Source organism: Engystomops pustulosus, chromosome 10 (genome assembly GCF_040894005.1).
Source record: "Engystomops pustulosus chromosome 10, aEngPut4.maternal, whole genome shotgun sequence".
Taxonomy (NCBI): Eukaryota; Metazoa; Chordata; class Amphibia; order Anura; family Leptodactylidae; genus Engystomops; species Engystomops pustulosus.
The window spans coordinates 7091763-7114702 of NC_092420.1; the positions used below are offsets into that span (position 1 = coordinate 7091763).

The 22940-nt window shown below is 47.3% G+C and overlaps 1 protein-coding gene across 1 annotated transcript; it reads right to left on the bottom strand.

Annotated features, from left to right (window-relative positions):
• Positions 1-7151: 7151 nt before the first annotated feature.
• Positions 7152-22795, bottom strand: CCDC174 (coiled-coil domain containing 174). The gene is made up of 11 exons (XM_072128343.1): positions 22633-22795; positions 21517-21621; positions 21337-21437; positions 20044-20102; positions 16276-16447; positions 10808-10903; positions 10377-10513; positions 9706-9800; positions 9487-9622; positions 8842-8982; positions 7152-8465 (listed from the first exon to the last, which is right to left on the bottom strand). The coding sequence occupies exons 1-11, from the start codon at positions 22672-22674 to the stop codon at positions 7627-7629; spliced, it is 1923 nt and encodes a 640-aa protein (XP_071984444.1). The 5' UTR covers positions 22675-22795; the 3' UTR covers positions 7152-7626.
• Between the last annotated feature and the right edge of the window lie 145 nt (positions 22796-22940).

Here is a 22940-nt window from a genome sequence, read left to right on the forward strand (position 1 = left end):
TATAAACCGCGCTACACCCCCCATTATTCACCGCGAGGTGTCAGGACAGCGACAGAATCCAAGTAACGCAACGTGAAGGCGACACAAGGAAAAGCCGCTAATTTATTGGGAAAGATTCTGAAGATTCACTGAATTGTTAAAGACGCTGAATGCACGAAACTTGTGAAGAGGAAGGAGACATTAACCCCCTTCATTGCTGACAAATCAAGTTGTCCAACTCCAAGAGGGTGAAATTGTTCTGTATTATACCCCAGAGCTACACTCACTATTCTGCTGCTGGTGCAGTCACTGTGTACATACATGACATTACTTATCCTGTACTGATCCTGAGTTACATCCTGTATTATACTCCAGAGCTGCACTCACTATTCTGCTGCTGGTGCAGTCACGGTGTACATACATGACATTACTTATCCTGTACTGATCCTGAGTTACATCCTGTATTATACCCCAGAGCTGCACTCACTATTCTGCTGCTGGTGCAGTCACTGTGTACATACATGACATTACTTATCCTGTACTGATCCTGAGTTACATCCTGTATTATACTCCAGAGCTGCACTCACTATTCTGCTGCTGGTGCAGTCACTGTGTACATACATGACATTACTTATCCTGTACTGATCCTGAGTTACATCCTGTATTATACCCCAGAGCTGCACTCACTATTCTGCTGCTGGTGCAGTCACTGTGTACATACATGACATTACTTATCCTGTACTGATCCTGAGTTACATCCTGTATTATACTCCAGAGCTGCACTCACTATTCTGCTGCTGGTGCAGTCACTGTGTACATACATGACATTACTTATCCTGTACTGATCCTGAGTTACATCCTGTATTATACTCCAGGGCTGCACTCAGTATTCTGCTGCTGGTGCAGTCACTGTGTACATACATGACATTACTTATCCTGTACTGATCCTGAGTTACATCCTGTATTATACTCCAGAGCTGCACTCACTATTCTGCTGCTGCTGGTGCAGTCACTGTGTACATACATGACATTACTTATCCTGTACTGATCCTGAGTTACATCCTGTATTATACTCCAGAGCTGCACTCACTATTCTGCTGCTGGTGCAGTCACTGTGTACATACATGACATTACTTATCCTGTACTGATCCTGAGTTACATCCTGTATTATACCCCAGAGCTGCACTCACTATTCTGCTGCTGGTGCAGTCACTGTGTGCATACATGACATTACTTATCCTGTACTGATCCTGAGTTACATCCTGTATTATACCCCAGAGCTGCACTCACTATTCTGCTGCTGGTGCAGTCACTGTGTACATGCATGACATTACTTATCCTGTACTGATCCTGAGTTACATCCTGTATTATACCCCAGATCTGCACTCACTATTCTGCTGCTGGTGCAGTCACTGTGTACATACATGACATTACTTATCCTGTACTGATCCTGAGTTACATCCTGTATTATACCCCAGAGCTGCACTCACTATTCTGCTGCTGGTGCAGTCACTGTGCACATACATGACATTACTTATCCTGTACTGATCCTGAGTTACATCCTGTATTATACTCCAGAGCTGCACTCACTATTCTGCTGCTGGTGCAGTCACTGTGTACATACATGACATTCCTTATCCTGTACTGATCCTGAGTTACATCCTGTATTATACCCCAGAGCTGCACTCACTATTCTGCTGCTGGGGCAGTCACTGTGTACATACATGACATTACTTATCCTGTACTGATCCTGAGGTACATCCTGTATTATACTCCAGAGCTGCACTCACTATTCTGCTGCTGGTGCAGTCACTGTGTACATACATGACATTACTTATCCTGTACTGATCCTGAGTTACATCCTGTATTATACTCCAGAGCTGCACTCACTATTCTGCTGCTGGTGCAGTCACTGTGTACATACATGACATTACTTATCCTGTACTGATCCTGAGTTACATCCTGTATTATACTCCAGAGCTGCACTCACTATTCTGCTGGTGCAGTCATTGTGTACACACATGACATTACTTATCCTGTACTGATCCTGAGTTACATCCTGTATTATACCCCAGAGCTGCACTCACTATTCTGCTGCTGGTGCAGTCACTGTGTACATACATGACATTACTTATCCTGTACTGATCCTGAGTTACATCCTGTATTATACCCCAGAGCTGCACTCACTATTCTGCTGCTGGTGCAGTCACTGTGTACATACATGACATTACTTATCCTGTACTGATCCTGAGTTACATCCTGTATTATACCCCAGAGCTGCACTCACTATTCTGCTGCTGGTGCAGTCACTGTGTACATACATGACATTACTTATCCTGTACTGATCCTGAGTTACATCCTGTATTATACTCCAGAGCTGCACTCACTATCTGCTGCTGGTGCAGTCACTGTGTACATACATGACATTACTTATCCTGTACTGATCCTGAGTTACATCCTGTATTATACCCCAGAGCTGCACTCACTATTCTGCTGCTGGTGCAGTCACTGTGTACATACATGACATTACTTATCCTGTACTGATCCTGAGTTACATCCTGTATTATACCCCAGAGCTGCACTCACTATGCTGCTGCTGGTGCAGTCACTGTGTACATACATGACATTCCTTATCCTGTACTGATCCTGAGTTACATCCTGTATTATACCCCAGAGCTGCACTCACTATTCTGCTGCTGGGGCAGTCACTGTGTACATACATGACATTACTTATCCTGTACTGATCCTGAGTTACATCCTGTATTATACTCCAGAGCTGCACTCAGTATTCTGCTGCTGGTGCAGTCACTGTGTACATACATGACATTCCTTATCCTGTACTGATCCTGAGTTACATCCTGTATTATACCCCAGAGCTGCACTCACTATTCTGCTGCTGGGGCAGTCACTGTGTACATACATGACCTTACTTATCCTGTACTGATCCTGAGGTACATCCTGTATTATACTCCAGAGCTGCACTCACTATTCTGCTGCTGGTGCAGTCACTGTGTACATACATGACATTACTTATCCTGTACTGATCCTGAGTTACATCCTGTATTATACTCCAGAGCTGCACTCACTATTCTGCTGCTGGTGCAGTCACTGTGTACATACATGACATTACTTATCCTGTACTGATCCTGAGTTACATCCTGTATTATACTCCAGAGCTGCACTCACTATTCTGCTGGTGCAGTCATTGTGTACACACATGACATTACTTATCCTGTACTGATCCTGAGTTACATCCTGTATTATACCCCAGAGCGGCACTCACTATTCTGCTGCTGGTGCAGTCACTGTGTACATACATGACATTACTTATCCTGTACTGATCCTGAGTTACATCCTGTATTATACCCCAGAGCTGCACTCACTATTCTGCTGCTGGTGCAGTCACTGTGTACATACATGACATTACTTATCCTGTACTGATCCTGAGTTACATCCTGTATTATACTCCAGAGCTGCACTCACTATTCTGCTGCTGGTGCAGTCACTGTGTACATACATGACATTACTTATCCTGTACTGATCCTGAGTTACATCCTGTATTATACTCCAGAGCTGCACTCACTATTCTGCTGCTGGTGCAGTCACTGTGTACATACATGACATTACTTATCCTGTACTGATCCTGAGTTACATCCTGTATTATACTCCAGAGCTGCACTCACTATTCTGCTGGTGCAGTCATTGTGTACACACATGACATTACTTATCCTGTACTGATCCTGAGTTACATCCTGTATTATACCCCAGAGCGGCACTCACTATTCTGCTGCTGGTGCAGTCACTGTGTACATACATGACATTACTTATCCTGTACTGATCCTGAGTTACATCCTGTATTATACCCCAGAGCTGCACTCACTATTCTGCTGCTGGTGCAGTCACTGTGTACATACATGACATTACTTATCCTGTACTGATCCTGAGTTACATCCTGTATTATACTCCAGAGCTGCACTCACTATTCTGCTGCTGGTGCAGTCACTGTGTACATACATGACATTACTTATCCTGTACTGATCCTGAGTTACATCCTGTATTATACTCCAGAGCTGCACTCACTATTCTGCTGCTGGTGCAGTCACTGTGTACATACATGACATTACTTATCCTGTACTGATCCTGAGTTACATCCTGTATTATACTCCAGAGCTGCACTCACTATGCTGCTGCTGGTGCAGTCACTGTGTACATACATGACATTACTTATCCTGTACTGATCCTGAGTTACATCCTGTATCATACCCCAGAGCTGCACTCACTATTCTGCTGCTGGTGCAGTCACTGTGTACATACATGACATTACTTATCCTGTACTGATCCTGAGTTACATCCTGTATTATACCCCAGAGCTGCACTCACTATGCTGCTGCTGGTGCAGTCACTGTGTACAGTGGCAGTGACTTATCCCCTTGCACTGTCGTTATTGATACTCCTGTTATTTCTCCTCTGTTCTCTCATTGTCAGGTACAATCAATTCTTCTCTTAAGAAATGTGAAATAAACCCGTGACACGGTGACGGTATAATTAGTGGGTATTAATTAGCGTTCTGAACAGAATCCACTTTGAAGATTAGATGCCGGTGATTAACGATCCTGCGGAGAATGTCATACAGATTAATATTCATTAAGTGTCTCCAGCACCGGAGTGCAGATTATTATTAACCCTTCAGCTGTCAGAGTAAATAGTGTAAGATAATAATCAGCGAGTCCTGAGATTCTGACCAATCAGCCTTTAGCCTGCAGAACCACAAACACTTAGTAACTAAACATTCGCAAAGCTGAGTGTTTGTTACAATTGTATCTAGGCTAAACACATTGGATTCTAGGCTGATACAATGTATCTTTGCAGGTAAGGTTTAAAAGGAACCTGTCAGCAGGTGTGACCATACGGCAGCCAATGTGATATATAGATATAGATACACATAGGTCTGATTTTATATGTCGTTAGTAGCAGCAGGACTGTGATATATGGATTTGGATTGTACTTGGGTTGTGTCCTTACACTGCTGTGCTCTGTGCAGCCAGTGTTATGTTCTGGCCCTGGAGAGATGTGTAATCATACTAATGTTTATGTTTTTAGTAGCAGCAGGACTGTGATATAAAGATTTATACTCAAGGATTGTAGCTTCTTCCAAGAGCCCTCACAATGCTGTGGGCATTCCCTTCACTTTAAATGACCGATATAGATTACACGATTGATGTGGAGCAATTCTGTACAGAGCACAGCAGTGTGAGGACACGCCCCCAGTGCACTTGGAGAAAACACAATCCTGGAATATAAATCCATTTTTCACAGTCCTGCTGCTACTAACAACATACATAGAGGTCTGATTACACATCTCCCCAGAAACAATACAGAACACTGGCTGCAGAGAGCACAGAGCACAGCAGTGTGAGGACACGCCCCCAGTGCACTTGGAGAAAACATAATCCTGGAATATAAGTCCATATATCACAGTCCTGCTGCTACTAACACCGTACATAAAAGATCAGGTTACACATCTCTCCATGGACAATACATAACACTGGCTGCAAAAGGAAAAGTGCACAGCAGTGTGAGGATACTTAGGAAAAGCTACAATCCTGGAATATAAATGCATATATCACAGTCCTGCTGCTACTAATAACAACTAAGGTCAGGTTACACATCCCTCCGGTTTCAATACATAACACTGGCTGCAGTTTGTGTGGTCTCCTACATACAGATCTCGTCAAGAGACAACGGTAACAAACCCTCAGCTGTGACAATGATTATGTCCCATTTGCTTGTGGTAAGAGATTGATGAGATAAAGTAAATCAGAAAGTCGGGAACTTTATGTTATTGTGACCTGTAACCACACGTTGGTTGTGATATGAGATGTGTAGGGGAAGCTATAGGTACCTCTAGGGTCTCCTCCTGGTCTTTGATCCCGACTGTTGTTTTGGAAAATCCGGAAGCTGGGAAAGGATCATGTCATGGATTTATCCTGTTGTTTGCAGCTATTGTTCTCGTGCATTGTTCCCGGCCGCGCTCTCAGCTCTGCTACATCACAGACCCAGATGGTGGACGTTTCACCCCAAAAGATTTCCTTCCTTTATCTCTGGAGAGTCGGATCATAAATAACTATAGGAGGCGCAGAAAAACAGGAAAATAAGGGAGAGAGGGTGCGGGGCAGGAGGATACAGCGGATTCAGCATCACATGGGGGGGGGGCACCATATTTTGGGGGTTACATGGGGTAACAGAGTTCAGCGCCCCCAATCTACTATGAGGACATTGTATCAGTGATTCGGATGGAGCTCTGCCTCCCCCTAGTGGTGATGAGAGGATACACAGTGTAAGTATCACAGTACCGGGGGCTGCTGGAGTTCTGGGGGGCGAAGGAGGCAGATGCTATTATGGGCACGGTCCTTGGCATTGGTACCATTGGATGGGCACCTTGCGGATTCCTTTTATATGATGGCACAGATGTAGATGCCATTAACAGGAATGGGCAACACAGTGACTCAGTGGTTAGCATTACAGCCTTGCAGCGCTGGGGACCTGGGGTCAACATCTGCAAAGAGTTTGTATGTTCTCTCTGTGTTTGCGTGGGTTTCCTTCACGTCCTCCGGTTTCCTCCCACACTCCAAAACATACTGGTAGGTGTTTAGATTGTGAGCCCCATTGGGGACAGGGACTGATTGGGCAAATAAATAAAGAATTATTATTACTTGTGGCCTGGCTGGGGTCACCCTCCCCCAAAATATCACGTTACCAATAGCATGACTCCTATTACACTGTGACAGCCCCTCAGCACTGTGCAGCGGCAGCTTTTGCGCTGTGGAACCAGTTAGTCTGAAACATCGGAGAATCCTGATCTGAAAAAGTGAGACAGGAATGAAGAATGGGCCAATTACCCCCCTGCACCACCGCACATGGCGGCCCCATGAAAGGTCTTCCGGGTAATAACATATTCTAATTGATAGGATTCAGCTCAGGCAAAACTGCACGGATCGGATAAATATTTGGATGGAAGCTCCGCACGTTCATAACCGGGAAAAGGGTAATGGAGCCTCTGGGATGACTGGGAAAGGTCTCGGTGGAGGGACCAGGCTGGGGGGGGGGGGGGGGGCAGGGCGAGCGCGAGCTCCGGGGAGCTATAGAGGCGCAAACATCACAATTACTGCAGATTTTACGCCAATTAATGTTTAATGTTTCCTATAAAAGAGCAAAGGCTGCAAATAATGAGGAATATTCCTGAGTTGATCGCACTGTGTCATGGTGTTTCCGATTGTTGTATTGTCATTGTATTTTATTCCTGAACCAGGAGGATCAGGATGAGTAGAGCTTTATATCTTTACCAGAAGTGGGTGTAGATCAGAGATGAAAACCCATTGGAACCACCTCAATGTTTAACATCAAACCTGTCTGCATTGAGTATCTGTAGCTCCCTCTAGTGGCAGGTGCGGACAATCAGAATTTTCCTTTACCTATATGACCGGAGGGAGGGGCTCATACAGATAATTCAGTATAACACTAGAGATTCATAAAACAAGGTTTTAGATGCAAATCAGATAAGAACAGCAACTTTTATGTAAATACAGTAATTGAAGGTATTCTCCAGTCCCTCAGTACATGGATGATGGTCCGGCCTCCACCATACAATCAGGTCACCTTTTTATAGTAGGCCAACATCTCATCTAAGCTCTTCTCATCCAGGGGCCCTGACTGGTGGGGGCCCGGCTCCTCTGGGGGCTGATGGACATATGTAGCACCAGTCTCTGCAAATGAGGGGCCCGGCGGTTCTGGTGGCCGATAGTTGTACGTGTCTGCATATGAGGGGCCCAGGTGAGCTGCGGACTGATAGTTGTACATCTCTGGATATGAGGGGCTTGGATTCTCTGGGGACTTATAATTGTATGTCTCTGCATATGAAGGTCCCGGGCCCCCCGGTGGCTGATAGTTGTATGTGGCACCAGTATTTGTCTGTGGATATGAAGGTCCCGGGCCCCCCGGTGGCTGATAGTTGTATGTGGCACCAGTATTTGTCTGTGGATATGAGGGTCCCGGGCCCCCCGGTGGCTGATAGTTGTATGTGGCACCAGTATTTGTCTGTGGATATGAGGGTCCCGGGCCCCCTGGTGGCTGATAGTTGTATGTGGCACCAGTATTTGTCTCTGGACATGAGGGTCCCGGGCCCCCTGGTGGCTCATAGTTGTATGTGGCACCAGTATTTGTCTCTGGACATGAGGGTCCCGGGCCCCCTGGTGGCTCATAGTTGTATGTAGCACCAGTATTTGTCTCTGGATAGGAGGTGCCTGGGTCCACGGGTGGCTGATGGTTGTATTTCTCAGTATAAGAGGGCCCCGCTTGCTTCCACTTTGGCTTTTGCCACTTCTCTGATTTCCTTTGATCTGAAGCATAGAAGGACGGAGGGGCAAATTCGGGGTCTCGCTCGTTTCTTAGATTATCACAGACTTTTGACCATCGTCCAAATGTAAATTCTGCAACAAAGAACCAAACGTTATTATAGTAAAAGGAGAGAGCAGAAAGGTCCATATTCAGGCAGGAGGAGCACCTTTCTATAGGGTGTCATGGCGAATGACCGAAGCAGCACCACAGTAGAATCACGGCTCCCAATTGAAGCACTTAGTTAAGGGGGTGTTCTAGCACTTCAGTGATCGATATCAAGTAGCTGCGTTACTTCCATCACTCAATTAGCCTGTTTGCAGATCAGTCCTATTTTATTAAAGCTGCAATACCAAGCACAGCCACTAAGAGCACTGAGCTTGGAAAGAAGCAAAGAGACCAGAGTCATGGAGGGAAAAGCCCTTTAAGTTTGCTCCGATATTCTACTACTGCTCCATAGCCATTTCCTACCTTTGCCTCTGTCCCATTCTCGGACGTGCGGAGCTCCGGGTTTGGTGTCTCTTCGCTCCTGGACCACTACCTCCACTTTCTTGTCATGTTGCACAGGAACCGCCGGTTCTGGTCCAATCACTTCATTTTCCTCTTCTTCATCTAACAACATATCATAGACGGTCAGTGCTTGGGATACAGGAGTGAAGCAATACAGGGAGGTATAAGGACTTGGCACCTGCTCTGGTGCAGCGCATGGACAGGCTGTGTTACACTTATTACCTTGGTGACAGATCACCGAGGGTCTGAAAAATGGGACCCCAGGGATCAAGACAGGAGGGAACCCAAAGTCTCCCAGAATGAATCCATTTACTTCTATGGGGTTGCACGCAATCAACATCACAAAAGCCCCAAGGACAGTGGACCCAAGCCCAAGGGACCCAAGCCCAAGGGACCCAAGCACAAGGGACCCAAGCACAAGGGACCCAAGCCCAAGGGACCCAAGCACAAGGGACCCAAGCACAAGGGAGCATCAGTCATAAACCAGAACTTCATTTACAGGGGAGATCCGGAAGACACAGTGTCAGAACCATTCTATGGATCCCCTTCCAACCCATATCCTTCCATACTTGATGACAGACGTGGCCTGTGTTCTTCTATACTCACCCTGAGCCGCCTCCAGTTCTGCTCCTTCCCCTTTCACATGCTTGTTCTTCTTCTGCCGCAGTTTGGCGAGCCGGGCATCCAGAGCCGCCTTACGTTTAGCTTTTAATTTCTCGCGCTTCACTCTCTGATCCTCAGTCTGAAAATCATTAAAATGTTACATGAGAACAAAGTACAAGCAACGTCACCACCGACACACAGGGGGCAGCACTGTGCACAAACCTGATCTCGCAGCATATTCAGCGTGTCCATCTGCTTCCGACGAGCCTGCTCATCCCGCGCAAAAGAGAAGTAGCCCACACCAAGTTCTCTGGCCTCTGCAATACATATATAAGATAAGTATATAGAGAATTATACATTGTATACATATAGAATATCATAAGTGACTGAACAGCCGCTGCAGATATTACATCATATGTGACTGATCTCTTCCTCTTATAACACTCCAGTACTGATATAACCTGCAGATATTACATCATATGTGACTAATAACCTCTTATAATGCTCCAGCACTGATATGATGTAATATCTGGGGGTTATATCAGTGCTGGAGCGTTATAATAGGTAGATATCAGTCACATATGATGTAATATCTGGAGGTTATATGCTATCAGCCGCTCCTCTTATAACGCTCCAGTACTGATATAAACCCCAGATATTACATCATATGTGACTGATATCCTCCTCTTATAATGCTCCAGCACTGATATAACCTGCAGATATTACATCATATGTGACTAATAACCTCTTATAATGCTCCAGCACTGATATGATGTAATATCTGGGGGTTATATCAGTGCTGGAGGGTTATAATAGGAAGATATCAGTCACATATGATGTAATATCTGGAGGTTATATGCTATCAGCCGCTCCTGGATCTACAGGCCTCATACCATTGTTCCTTATGTCTTCATAATGCATGGGTCCTATGGGTCTCTTCATGGCTTCCTCCTCCTCCTGCTCCCACTGCTGTCTCTGCATCTCCCTCCTCATGTCTTCTGACAGTAACGTCTTCTCCTGCGTCACTGGTCTGGAGAAAACAATTACAAAATTATATTTAAAAAACAAAAACTGATCATCTGTTCTGAACGGACTCCGGCTCCAGAACCTTATATACAGCGGATGCCCCATAAGCAGAGGGCTTAATCCCCTATATAATGGTAGTGATGGGGGCTGCAGCGCTCCCACTATACAGAGGACGGGGCCTCCATCCACTGCAGAGGTCAGAGGTCAGCTCCTCCGATACTAATATGTCACTTATGTGAACAACAGGCAACATTCCCCGTTAACTTATTCTAAAATTCATCTTAATAATAAAACTCACTTTTTCCCTTGAAGATTTTTATCCATTTTCAGGAGATCGGGTAAATCTTTTTTCATGCATCTTCTGGAGCGGCCGAGAGAGTCCACGTAATCCACCCTGCAAGGAGAATAGGGAACAATAAGAGCGAGAGCCCTGATCACAAGAGCTTACAGTCTATGAGGATGATTGGGAGACACAAGAGCTTACAGTCTATGAGGATGAGGGAGTGACACAAGAGCTTACAGTCTATGAGGATGAGGGGGTGACACAAGAGCTTACAGTCTATGAGGATGATTGGGAGACACAAGAGCTTACAGTCTATGAGGATGAGGGGGTGACACAGGAGCTTACAGTCTATGAGGATGAGGGGGTGACACAAGAGCTTACAGTCTATGAGGATGAGGGGGTGACACAAGAGCTTACAGTCCATGAGGATGAGGGGGGGACACAAGAGCTTACAGTCTATGAGGATGAGGGGGTGACACAAGAGCTTACAGTCTATGAGGATGAGGGGAAGACACAAGAGCTTACAGTCTATGAGGATGAGGGGGTGGCACAAGAGCTTACAGTCTGAGGATGAGGGGGTGATACAAGAGCTTACAGTCTATGAGGAGGTGACACAAGAGCTTACAGTCTATGAGGATGAGGGGGAGACACAAGAGCTTACAGTCTATAAGGATGTGGGGGTGACACAAGAGCTTACAGTCTATAAGGATGTGGGGGGGACACAAGAGCTTACAGTCTATGAGGATGAGGGGGGGGACACAAGAGCTTACAGTCTGAGGATGAGGGGGTGATACAAGAGCTTACAGTCTATGAGGATGAGGGGGGACACAAGAGCTTACAGTCTATGAGGATGAGGGGGTGACACAAGAGCTTACAGTCTATGAGGATGAGGGGGTGACACAAGAGCTTACAGTCTATGAGGATGAGGGGGTGACACAAGAGCTTACAGTCTATGAGGATGAGGGGGCGACACAAGAGCTTACAGTCTATGAGGATGAGGGGGTGACACAAGAGCTTACAGTCTATGAGGATGAGGGGTGACACAAGAGCTTACAGTCTATGAGGATGAGGGGGTGATACAAGAGCTTACAGTCTATGAGGATGAGGGGGTGATACAAGAGCTTACAGTCTATGACAGTGATGGCGAACCTTTTAGAGACAGAGTGCCCTAACCGCAACGAAAATCCACTTATTTACTGTGAAGTGCCAACGTGGCAGTAACTTATTGCTACCTGTCCTTCGACATCTTTCAATTGTATCGGCTGCCAATACAATTGAAAGAAAGAGGGCAAATTCAAACTCTCATTGTAGGTTCTCTCCAGGGTCTCTCTGTACAGGAAGAACGGTGAGTCCAGCAGGAGGACCCCCAAAGATAATGCACTTCTTTCAAAACCTTCTCACTTTTCCTGCAGTTCCAAACAGTCAATGAAGTATCACTGTAAAATAGCGCTCAGAGCAGCATCTAAGTTGCCTGGGACTGCAGAAAGAATTGATGGATTTGTTCCTGTTTGGTGAACTCTGTCCTGGGGCGATGGCCTGAGTGCCCACAGAAAAGGCTCTGAGTGCCACCTCTGGCACCCGTGCGATAGGTTCGCCACCACTGGTCTATGAGGATGAGGGGGGGGGGGGGACACAAGAGCTTACAGTCTATGAGGATGAGGGGGTGACACAAGAGCTTACAGTCTATGAGGATGAGGGGGTGACACAAGAGCTTACAGTCTATGAGGATGAGGGGGTGACACAAGAGCTTACAGTCTATGAGGATGAGGGGGTGACACAAGAGCTTACAGTCTATGAGGATGAGGGGGTGACACAAGAGCTTACAGTCTATGAGGATGAGGGGGTGACACAAGAGCTTACAGTCTATGAGGATGAGGGGGGACACAAGAGCTTACAGTCTATGAGGATGAGGGGGCGACACAAGAGCTTACAGTCTATGAGGATGAGGGGGCGACACAAGAGCTTACAGTCTATGAGGATGAGGGGGTGACACAAGAGCTTACAGTCTATGAGGATGAGGGGGTGACACAAGAGCTTACAGTCTATGAGGATGAAGAGGAGGACACAAGAGCTTACAGTCTATGAGGATGAGGGGGTGACACAAGAGCTTACAGTCTATAAGGATGATTGGGAGACACAATAGCTTACAGTCTATGAGGATGAGGGGGTGACACAAGAGCTTACAGTCTATGAGGATGAGGGGGTGACACAAGAGCTTACAGTCTATGAGGATGATTGGGAGACACAAGAGCTTACAGTCTATGAGGATGAGGGGGTGACACAAGAGCTTACAGTCTATGAGGATGAGGAGGTGACACAAGAGCTTACAGTCTATGAGGATGAGGGAGGACACAAGAGCTTACAGTCTATAAGGATGATTGGGTGACACAAGAGCTTACAGTCTATGAGGATGAGGGGGTGACACAAGAGCTTACAGTCTATGAGGATGAGGGGGTGACACAAGAGCTTACAGTCTATGAGGATGAGCGGGTGACACAAGAGCTTACAGTCTATGAGGATGAGGGGGTGACACAAGAGCTTACAGTCTATGAGGATGAGGGGTGACACAAGAGCTTACAGTCTATGAGGATGAGGTGGTGACACAAGAGCTTACAGTCTATGAGGATGAGGGGGTGACACAAGAGCTTACAGTCTATGAGGATGAGGGAGGACACAAGAGCTTACAGTCTATAAGGATGAGGGGGTGACACAAGAGCTTACAGTCTATGAGGATGAGGGGGTGACACAAGAGCTTACAGTCTATGAGGATGAGGGGGTGACACAAGAGCTTACAGTCTATGAGGATGAGGGGGTGACACAAGAGCTTACAGTCTATGAGGATGAAGAGGAGGACACAAGAGCTTACAGTCTATGAGGATGAGGGGGTGACACAAGAGCTTACAGTCTATAAGGATGATTGGGAGACACAAGAGCTTACAGTCTATGAGGATGAGGGGGTGACACAAGAGCTTACAGTCTATGAGGATGAGGGGGTGACACAAGAGCTTACAGTCTATGAGGATGAGGGGGTGACACAAGAGCTTACAGTCTATGAGGATGAGGGGGTGACACAAGAGCTTACAGTCTATGAGGATGAGGGGGTGACACAAGAGCTTACAGTCTATGGGGATGAGGAGGTGTCACAAGAGCTTACAGTCTATGAGGATGAGGGGGCGACACAAGAGCTTACAGTCTATGAGGATGAGGGGGTGACACAAGAGCTTACAGTCTATGAGGATGAGGGGGTGACACAAGAGCTTACAGTCTATGAGGATGAGGGGGTGACACAAGAGCTTACAGTCTATGAGGATGAGGGGGCGACACAAGAGCTTACAGTCTATGAGGATGAGGGGGTGACACAAGAGCTTACAGTCTATGAGGATGAGGGGGTGACACAAGAGCTTACAGTCTATGAGGATGAAGAGGAGGACACAAGAGCTTACAGTCTATGAGGATGAGGGGGTGACACAAGAGCTTACAGTCTATAAGGATGATTGGGAGACACAATAGCTTACAGTCTATGAGGATGAGGGGGTGACACAAGAGCTTACAGTCTATGAGGATGAGGGGGTGACACAAGAGCTTACAGTCTATGAGGATGATTGGGAGACACAAGAGCTTACAGTCTATGAGGATGAGGGGGTGACACAAGAGCTTACAGTCTATGAGGATGAGGGGGTGACACAAGAGCTTACAGTCTATGAGGATGAGGGAGGACACAAGAGCTTACAGTCTATAAGGATGAGGGGGTGACACAAGAGCTTACAGTCTATGAGGATGAGGGGGTGACACAAGAGCTTACAGTCTATGAGGATGAGGGGGTGACACAAGAGCTTACAGTCTATGAGGATGAGGGGGTGACACAAGAGCTTACAGTCTATGAGGATGAAGAGGAGGACACAAGAGCTTACAGTCTATGAGGATGAGGGGGTGACACAAGAGCTTACAGTCTATAAGGATGATTGGGAGACACAAGAGCTTACAGTCTATGAGGATGAGGGGGTGACACAAGAGCTTACAGTCTATGAGGATGAGGGGGTGACACAAGAGCTTACAGTCTATGAGGATGAGGGGGTGACACAAGAGCTTACAGTCTATGAGGATGAGGGGGTGACACAAGAGCTTACAGTCTATGAGGATGAGGGGGTGACACAAGAGCTTACAGTCTATGGGGATGAGGAGGTGTCACAAGAGCTTACAGTCTATGAGGATGAGGGGGCGACACAAGAGCTTACAGTCTATGAGGATGAGGGGGTGACACAAGAGCTTACAGTCTATGAGGATGAGGGGGTGACACAAGAGCTTACAGTCTATGAGGATGAGGGGGTGACACAAGAGCTTACAGTCTATGAGGATGAGGGGGTGACACAAGAGCTTACAGTCTATGAGGATGAGGGGGCGACACAAGAGCTTACAGTCTATGAGGATGAGGGGGTGACACAAGAGCTTACAGTCTATGAGGATGAGGGGGTGACACAAGAGCTTACAGTCTATGAGGATGAGGGGGTGACACAAGAGCTTACAGTCTATGAGGATGAGGGGGTGACACAAGAGCTTACAGTCTATGGGGATGAGGAGGTGTCACAAGAGCTTACAGTCTATGAGGATGAGGGGGTGACACAAGAGCTTACAGTCTATGAGGATGAGGGGGTGACACAAGAGCTTACAGTCTATGAGGATGAGGGGGCGACACAAGAGCTTACAGTCTATGAGGATGAGGGGGTGACACAAGAGCTTACAGTCTATGAGGATGAGGGGGTGACACAAGAGCTTACAGTCTATGAGGATGAGGGGGTGACACAAGAGCTTACAGTCTATGATACTTTGTGTGACCGTGTGTGGACAACTGGACTTCACTGCCGACCACAAAATATCATCCACATCACCTCCTGAACTAATGTCACATGGGGTCATTTGGTTTGGGTATGAGGCAGAGGACCACCACAGTTTTCCATTTTTCCCTCTTTTCAAAGTTTCTTGTTGCTGTCAGTGAATAGGAACATCTGTTAAACTAAGGAGCAAATATTCCCTACAGACCCACAGCCTGGACAAAGGCTTCACCGATTAATGAAATCCATCAAACGTCACGTCTGTCCATCCACATAAAGAAAATCTTACACATAATGTGGACAAATACTAAAATGTCTCACAGTTGAGGGTTTGTGACACTCGCATCAAATACAGACAATCCTCAACAAACATCGGCAACACAAATCCGTCTGCTATTTTAATCATTTGCTACAGTGTAACAGCGCAGGTCGGATGCAGCACCTTGGGGTCCAACTTATAAAGAATTTATATAATTGTAGCAAACCCTCAGCTGTGAGAATCATATCAGCCTCTGGATTAAATTCACTGACAGCAAGGAGAAACAATAAGGAGAAGAGTCATAATAAGGGACATTATAAAGTTACGATACAGAGAAAAATCGGAGGACCCCTTTCTGTAAAAAGCAAACCAGACACGGAGGCTCCTGTACTGACCATTCCTCGCCGGGGTCCTGCGGAGCTGGGATGGGTACATGAGGCGTCTTCTCCTCCTCCTCCTCAGGCTCCACTTTCCTTCTTTCCCTCTGACACAAGTTCTGGATTTCTTTCTTCTTATCTATGATCTTCTGCGCAAAGTCCACCAGGTAGAGCTCCTCCGTCTCCTCGTCTGTCAGGAGAGATAACAATGTATCAGCGGAGGGAACGGTAACAGAAATGTTTCTATTAACGGCCTCAGAAGTCGCGGCTTTGATGCTGCTCTTCACGACGGCACAAGAGGAACTTAATGATGGAGTGTGAAGAGCGGCACATGAGAGGCTCCCGCTCAGACATGAAAGGACTCGGCAATCACTCACTGACAGGACACAAGAGGCACCAAGGAGGCGGCGCAGTCATCCGGGCGCCTCCAGGACACTCACCTGTACCGCTACTAGGCTGCCGGCTTATGATTCTGCAACATTACAGACCCCCAATATATCAATATCTATGTATTCTGTGACATCCACTGGATCCGCTTTACCACCCATTGCATCATGAATTACTAGATGCCCCTACAAGAGCTCCCTGGCAGGGGTATTGTCATCAGATATAGCGCCATCATATTACACAGCACATTAGACACTCACGGGATACTAATAAAATACATTATTCAGCCGAATCGTCTAAAACATCTGCGCTCCTTAACCGGTTAAGGACCGGGCCCTATCCCGTTTTTTCATTTCCATTTTTCACTCCCCACCTTCAAAAATCTATAACTTTTTTATTTTTACACGTAAAAAGCTATGCGACGGCTCGTTTTTTGCGTAACAAATTGCACTTCATAGTGATCGCATTGAATATTCCATGCCATGTACTGGGAAGTGGGAAAAAAATTCCAAATGCAGTGAAAAAGGTGAAAAAACGCATGTGTCATATTCTTGTGGGCTTGGATATTACGGCTTTCACTTCACGCCACAAATGATGAATCTAATTTATTCTTTGGGTCAGTACGATTACAGGGATACCAAATTTGTATAGGTTTTATAATGTTTTCATACATTTACAAAAATTAAAACCTCATGAACAAAATTTTTTTTTTTATTTTGCCGTCTTCTTGTGCTTATAACTTTTCCATACTTCGTTGTATGGAGTTGAGGGTGGTGTCATCTTTTGCGGCTTTTGATGATGTTTTCAATGATATTATTTTTATGACTGTATGACCTTTTGATCACTTTTTATAGAATTTTTAATTTTTTTTTAAATGGCAAAAAAGTGCCAGTTTTGACTTTGGACGCGATTTTCCGTTACGGGGTTAAACGCAGTGAAAAACCATTTTTATATTTTGATAGATCAGGCATTTTCGGACGCGGCGATACCTAATGTGTTTATGATTTTTACTGTTTATTTATATTTATATCAGTTCTAGGGAAAGGGGGGTGATTTGAATTTTTAGGTTTTTTTATTATAATTTTTTTTTTATTTTTATTTTTACTATTTTTCAGACTCCCTAGGGTACTTTAACCCTAGGTTGTCTGATCGATCCTACCATATACTGCCATACTACAGTATGGCAGTATATGGGGATTTTACTCCTCATACATTACAATGTGCTGATAGCACATTGTAATGCATGGGTTAACCCGAAGTAGCTTCGGGTCTTCGTGAGACCCGAAGCTACCATGGCGACGGATCGCCGCTCCCCGATGACGTCACGGGGAGCAGCGATCCTCGGAAAGATGGCGGCGCCCATCGCGGGTGTCACCGGTAAGCCTTTGCTGCAATATGCAGCAGAGACTTACCGGCTATGGAGAGGGCTCGGCCCGCGAGCCCTCTCCATGCATCGGAACGCGACCGCCGCCGTGAATACACGGCAGGCGGTCGCGAACCGGTTGAAGGGAACCTGTCAGCAAGCAAAGCCAGGGAGGCTACAGTGTTAGGGCTAAACCGGACGACTGTGGTCAATCTAAGAATCAGAGACCAACCAAAGTGCAGAGACCTGCGATCCGAAAATCCTAGTGATATACAGCTGGAACCAGAAGTTTGCATATACTATATAAATAGACACTTACAGTGGGTACGGACAGTTTTCAGACCCCTTTATTTTTCCAAATCTTTGCTTCATTGCAGCCAATTGGTAAGATCAAAAAAGTGCTTTTTTTGCTCATTATTCTACACTCTGCCTCCATTGTCTTCAAACACACCCTAAGCACACAGAGCAGAGATTTCAGAACATCTCTGTGCCCATTCCTGACCGGCCCAGCCAGAGCCCAAGACCTAAGCCCAATGGAGCATCTCTGGAGAGACCGGAAAATGTCTCCACCAGCGTTCACCATCCAACCTGAGGGACCTGGAGAGGATCTGCCAGGAGGAGGCAGAGGATCCCCAAATCCAGGGGGAGGAACTTGTAGCATCTTCCCAAGAAGACTCCGGGCTGCACCCGCTCCAAAGCTTCTACTAAACACTGAGCAAAGGGGTCAGACACTCATTTTATCAGAATTAGCAAAAATATCTACATTTCTGTAAAGATGGGGACAGAGGGCACAATGAGCAAAAAAACTTTTATGATCTTTCCAATTGACTGCAGTGAAATAAAGAGTGAAAAATTTCAAGGGGTCTGGATACTTTCCATACTCAATGGGGCAGATTTACTTACCCGGTCCATTCGCGATTCAGCGGCGCGTTCTCTGCGCTGGATTCGGGTCCAGCCGGGATTTATTAAGGTAGTTCCTCCGTCGTCCACCAGGTGGCGCTGAAGAGCATTGGAACGCTCTGGAATACACCGAGCCGGGCTGAGTGAAGGTAAGTGCAATTTTCGCGACAAATCCGTCGGGTTTTTGTTCGGCCACGCCTCCCTATTTCCGTCACGTGCATGCCAGCCACAATCCGATCGCGTGTGCCAAAATCCAGGGGCAATTCAGGGGAAGTCGGAAATATTCGGGTAACACATCGGGAAACCGCGAATCGGGCCCTTAGTAAATGACCCCCAATATGTCATGTTTTTCATGTGATATAAAATCAGAAAAAAGCTTTCCCTTTTTAGGTCAATTAGGAACCAAAATTATTTGCCAAAAGGAATTTTTATAACTTTCTGCAAAGTGAAAAGATTGCAAACATTTCATTTGGTACCATTGCCCCCACACTGTATGACTTTAGATCTGCGATTGGGCTGATGCACCTGAATGTGTGCAGCCCATGGAAACGGGGCGTATGTTGGCCTGATCCCATGGACCATACCCTGTGCAGAGGACGGGAGTCCCTGCATTATATAGAAATACAAAACACGGACGTCCTTTCTGCCCCCGGAACACCCGCGTGTTCTGCATTGTAATAGATAGTACATTGCACATGCGGCTGACAAGACTGCCTTGAATTATTTCTATCTACATAATGCAGGGACTACAGCCTATGGCATCAGGACTCCCACACGGCCGTTTCAACAGGCTACACGCATTCATGTGCATGAGCGCTTAGGATGACAATCAGGTCAGACGAGTCCTGGCCAAGGTGACGAATGGGACCAATACATGAACTCTGATTCCTGGCCCAGGTACAACTATTAATATTGAATGGAGCAGCAGGGAGAATTCAAGACCACTGTAATAGGGCATCTACCACCAGCATGAAGGACTGTATACAAATGGGCCTGAGGGTCTCCAAGTTCCATTAACACCTATGGAGCCTGGAGCCCCTCAGGTTCATTTGCATACAGTCCTTCATCCTGGTGGTAGATGCCTTTTAATATGGTGTCATTTCCCCTTTGCAGGTAAGTCACACACAAGCACTTACCAGGGAAATCTCCTTTAGTCATCTTCTCATACAACTGCGCCTTCTCCTCCAACCTCTTCCTGGAATACAGAACAGGTTCATGTCAGTGCTTTATCATCCATCCAATAGGGTTACAGAATGCAACAATTTAAGAAAACCACACATCAGAATCCACCCTGATAAACCAGTGACATGACTCATAGATCCAGGTATTGTGACTGTGGTATCTTCCTACATTTCTTATCCATGGCCTCCTTCCTGATAAAAAAAACCCCAACTTTTACATTTATACAAATTATTGCAAAATTTTTAAAATCATGCTAATGAGCCACAAGGTTCTATTGCTTCACAGGCTGTTACACTGTGCAGTAGCACTTCCCCCTACCACCGTGTGAGATTACATCAGGCAGAGGGAGCAGGTGGATGTAACCGCCTGTGAAGCTGCAGCATGCAGGGGCTTGTGGCTTATTAACATGATTTAAACATTTTAGAAGGCAGGAGGCCGTGGGTAACAAATATAAGAAGATCCCACAGTCCCGGGGCCTGGATCTATGAGTAATGTCCCTGGTTTATCAGGATGGATTCTGATGGTAAATTTCCTGTAGTACTTATAACAACAAAAGTTCAAACCAGACTTTGGATTCTGCGTAGGAGACCCTGTGCTGCGGTAGAGAATTCCTGGCATAGATCAGAGCAGATTTCGGGTTGCTGGGGATTCCCTAAGCAGAGCAGAATCCAGCCGCAAGCACGTGACATCAAGGGAGGGATCCCCCCTCACACTAATTTGTTCAGATTTTATTTTGCATTTTACAATAAGAAATTGCAGGTGTACTTCTGGGGTAGATGAGCGGACCTGATGAGCGAGTTTTGCTACCTGACCCAGACATATTGCCAGATTGGCAGCCAATACAGCAAAAGGATGCCCCTAGCAACTACCCTTGGTTATGATTGGCCAGGGGGTGCCCATCTGGTTCGGTGTCCCTCTGACCAATCATAGCCATAACTAGTTGCTAGGGGGCATCCATTTGACGGATTGGCTGTTCGGGCCGGAAATACGTCCGGGTCAGGGAGCAGAACCCGACCATCGGGTCCGGGCCAATCATAAGACCTTAACTAGCGGCCCCATAGAAGGGAACCGAGCTCAGGTACAGGACGCCCCCTACACTCCAGCCTGTATGGGGCGATTCATAGGAATCACAGTTCTCCAATCACTATAAACCAGGAGAACTGGAAACTTAAAGTTTCAAGTCGTCCCCCATAAGGAACAGAGCGCAGGCGTGATCCGGGTACATGTAGGGTTCGGCACTGCATCACCTGGACTTCTCCAGCGAGTCGTCCTCTTCATCCTTCTCCTGCACGTCTCTCTGGGCCCGGGCGCTGACCCCCGCGTTCTGCTTCACAAAGATGTTGGGTTTCTAGAGAAGAGACACGGGGACAATCCTCATCTCACCTCATTAGAAGACTCATTAGGCTGCGCCGTGTGTAGGGACTTACCTTAGGGGCAGCTCTAGGTTTCGGGGCTCCGCCGGACGCTTTGTTGAGCTTCTCGTGCTTAAATTCTTCTTGTTTTCGGAAAAGTTCGGCTTTCAAGTCGACCAGCTGCAAAAAAAACACAAAATATATAAAAATATGAAGGATCCTGTGACATACAGAAAACTTCCCTCAGATGTTCCTGCACGTGTCTGAGGGCACCCGGAGGAGTGGCGAGGGGGGCGGCGAGGGCACCCGCAGGAGTGGCGAGGGCCCGGCGAGGGCACCCGCAGGAGTGGCGAGGGCCCGGCGAGGGCACCCGCAGGAGTGGCGAGGGCCCGGCGAGGGCACCCGCAGGAGTGGCGAGGGCCCGGCGAGGGCACCCGCAGGAGTGGCGAGGGCCCGGCGAGGGCACCCGCAGGAGTGGCGAGGGCCCGGCGAGGGCACCCGCAGGAGTGGCGAGGGGCCGGCGAGGGCACCCGCAGGAGTGGCGAGGGCCCGGCGAGGGCACCCGCAGGAGTGGCGAGGGCCCGGCGAGGGCACCCGCAGGAGTGGCGAGGGGCCGGCGAGGGCACCCGGAGGAGTGGCGAGGGGCCGGCGAGGGCACCCGGAGGAGTGGCGAGGGGCCGGCGAGGGCACCCGGAGGAGTGGCGAGGGCACCCGGAGGAGTGGCGAGGGGCCGGCGAGGGCACCCGGAGGAGTGGCGAGGGGCCGGCGAGGGCACCCGGAGGAGTGGCGAGGGGCCGGCGAGGGCACCCGGAGAAGTGGCGAGGGGCCGGTGAGACTCTACTGTCACATGTGTCACTTTTTAGGCACAAATAATGCAATAAATCTGCTCCTAATAGGCCAACATTACTGAGACGCCGAGTACAGCGATGGAAGAGACTACTTTTAGCAAAAATAATGCAGTGTGCACGGTAAAGCGTTCCCCATAACATAAAGGGCGTCCATAGTCGTATGACCTCTGACCCACGTCCAGCGCCTGGGACCCCTCACATACAGGAAATATCATCACACAATACTTATATCACACTACACTGTGCAGGACTACAAGTCCCAGCAAGTTTCTCAACAGAGGCTAAAACAAGTCTCATAACATAGTGTTAGTACATAGCGAGCAATGCATGCTGGGACACTCACCGAGGCCGCGGTCACATCCAGCAGCTTCTTCTTCTTATCCATTTCTCTCCGCTTCTTCCTCAGTCCGCCATCTACGACACTATCACATGCCGTAAAGCGGCACCACCATGCTCGCGAGATTCCCGGGCGCCATGTTGTGGAGGGCAGATGAAGGCGCCATGTTGCGAAGGTCAACTATGAGAGAAGTGATTATACGGGCGCCATGTTGTGGAGGTCACCTGAGAGAGAATTGATTCCTCGGACGCCATGTTGTGGAGGTCACCTGAGAGAGAATTGATTCCTCGGGCGCCATGTTGTGGAGGGCAGCA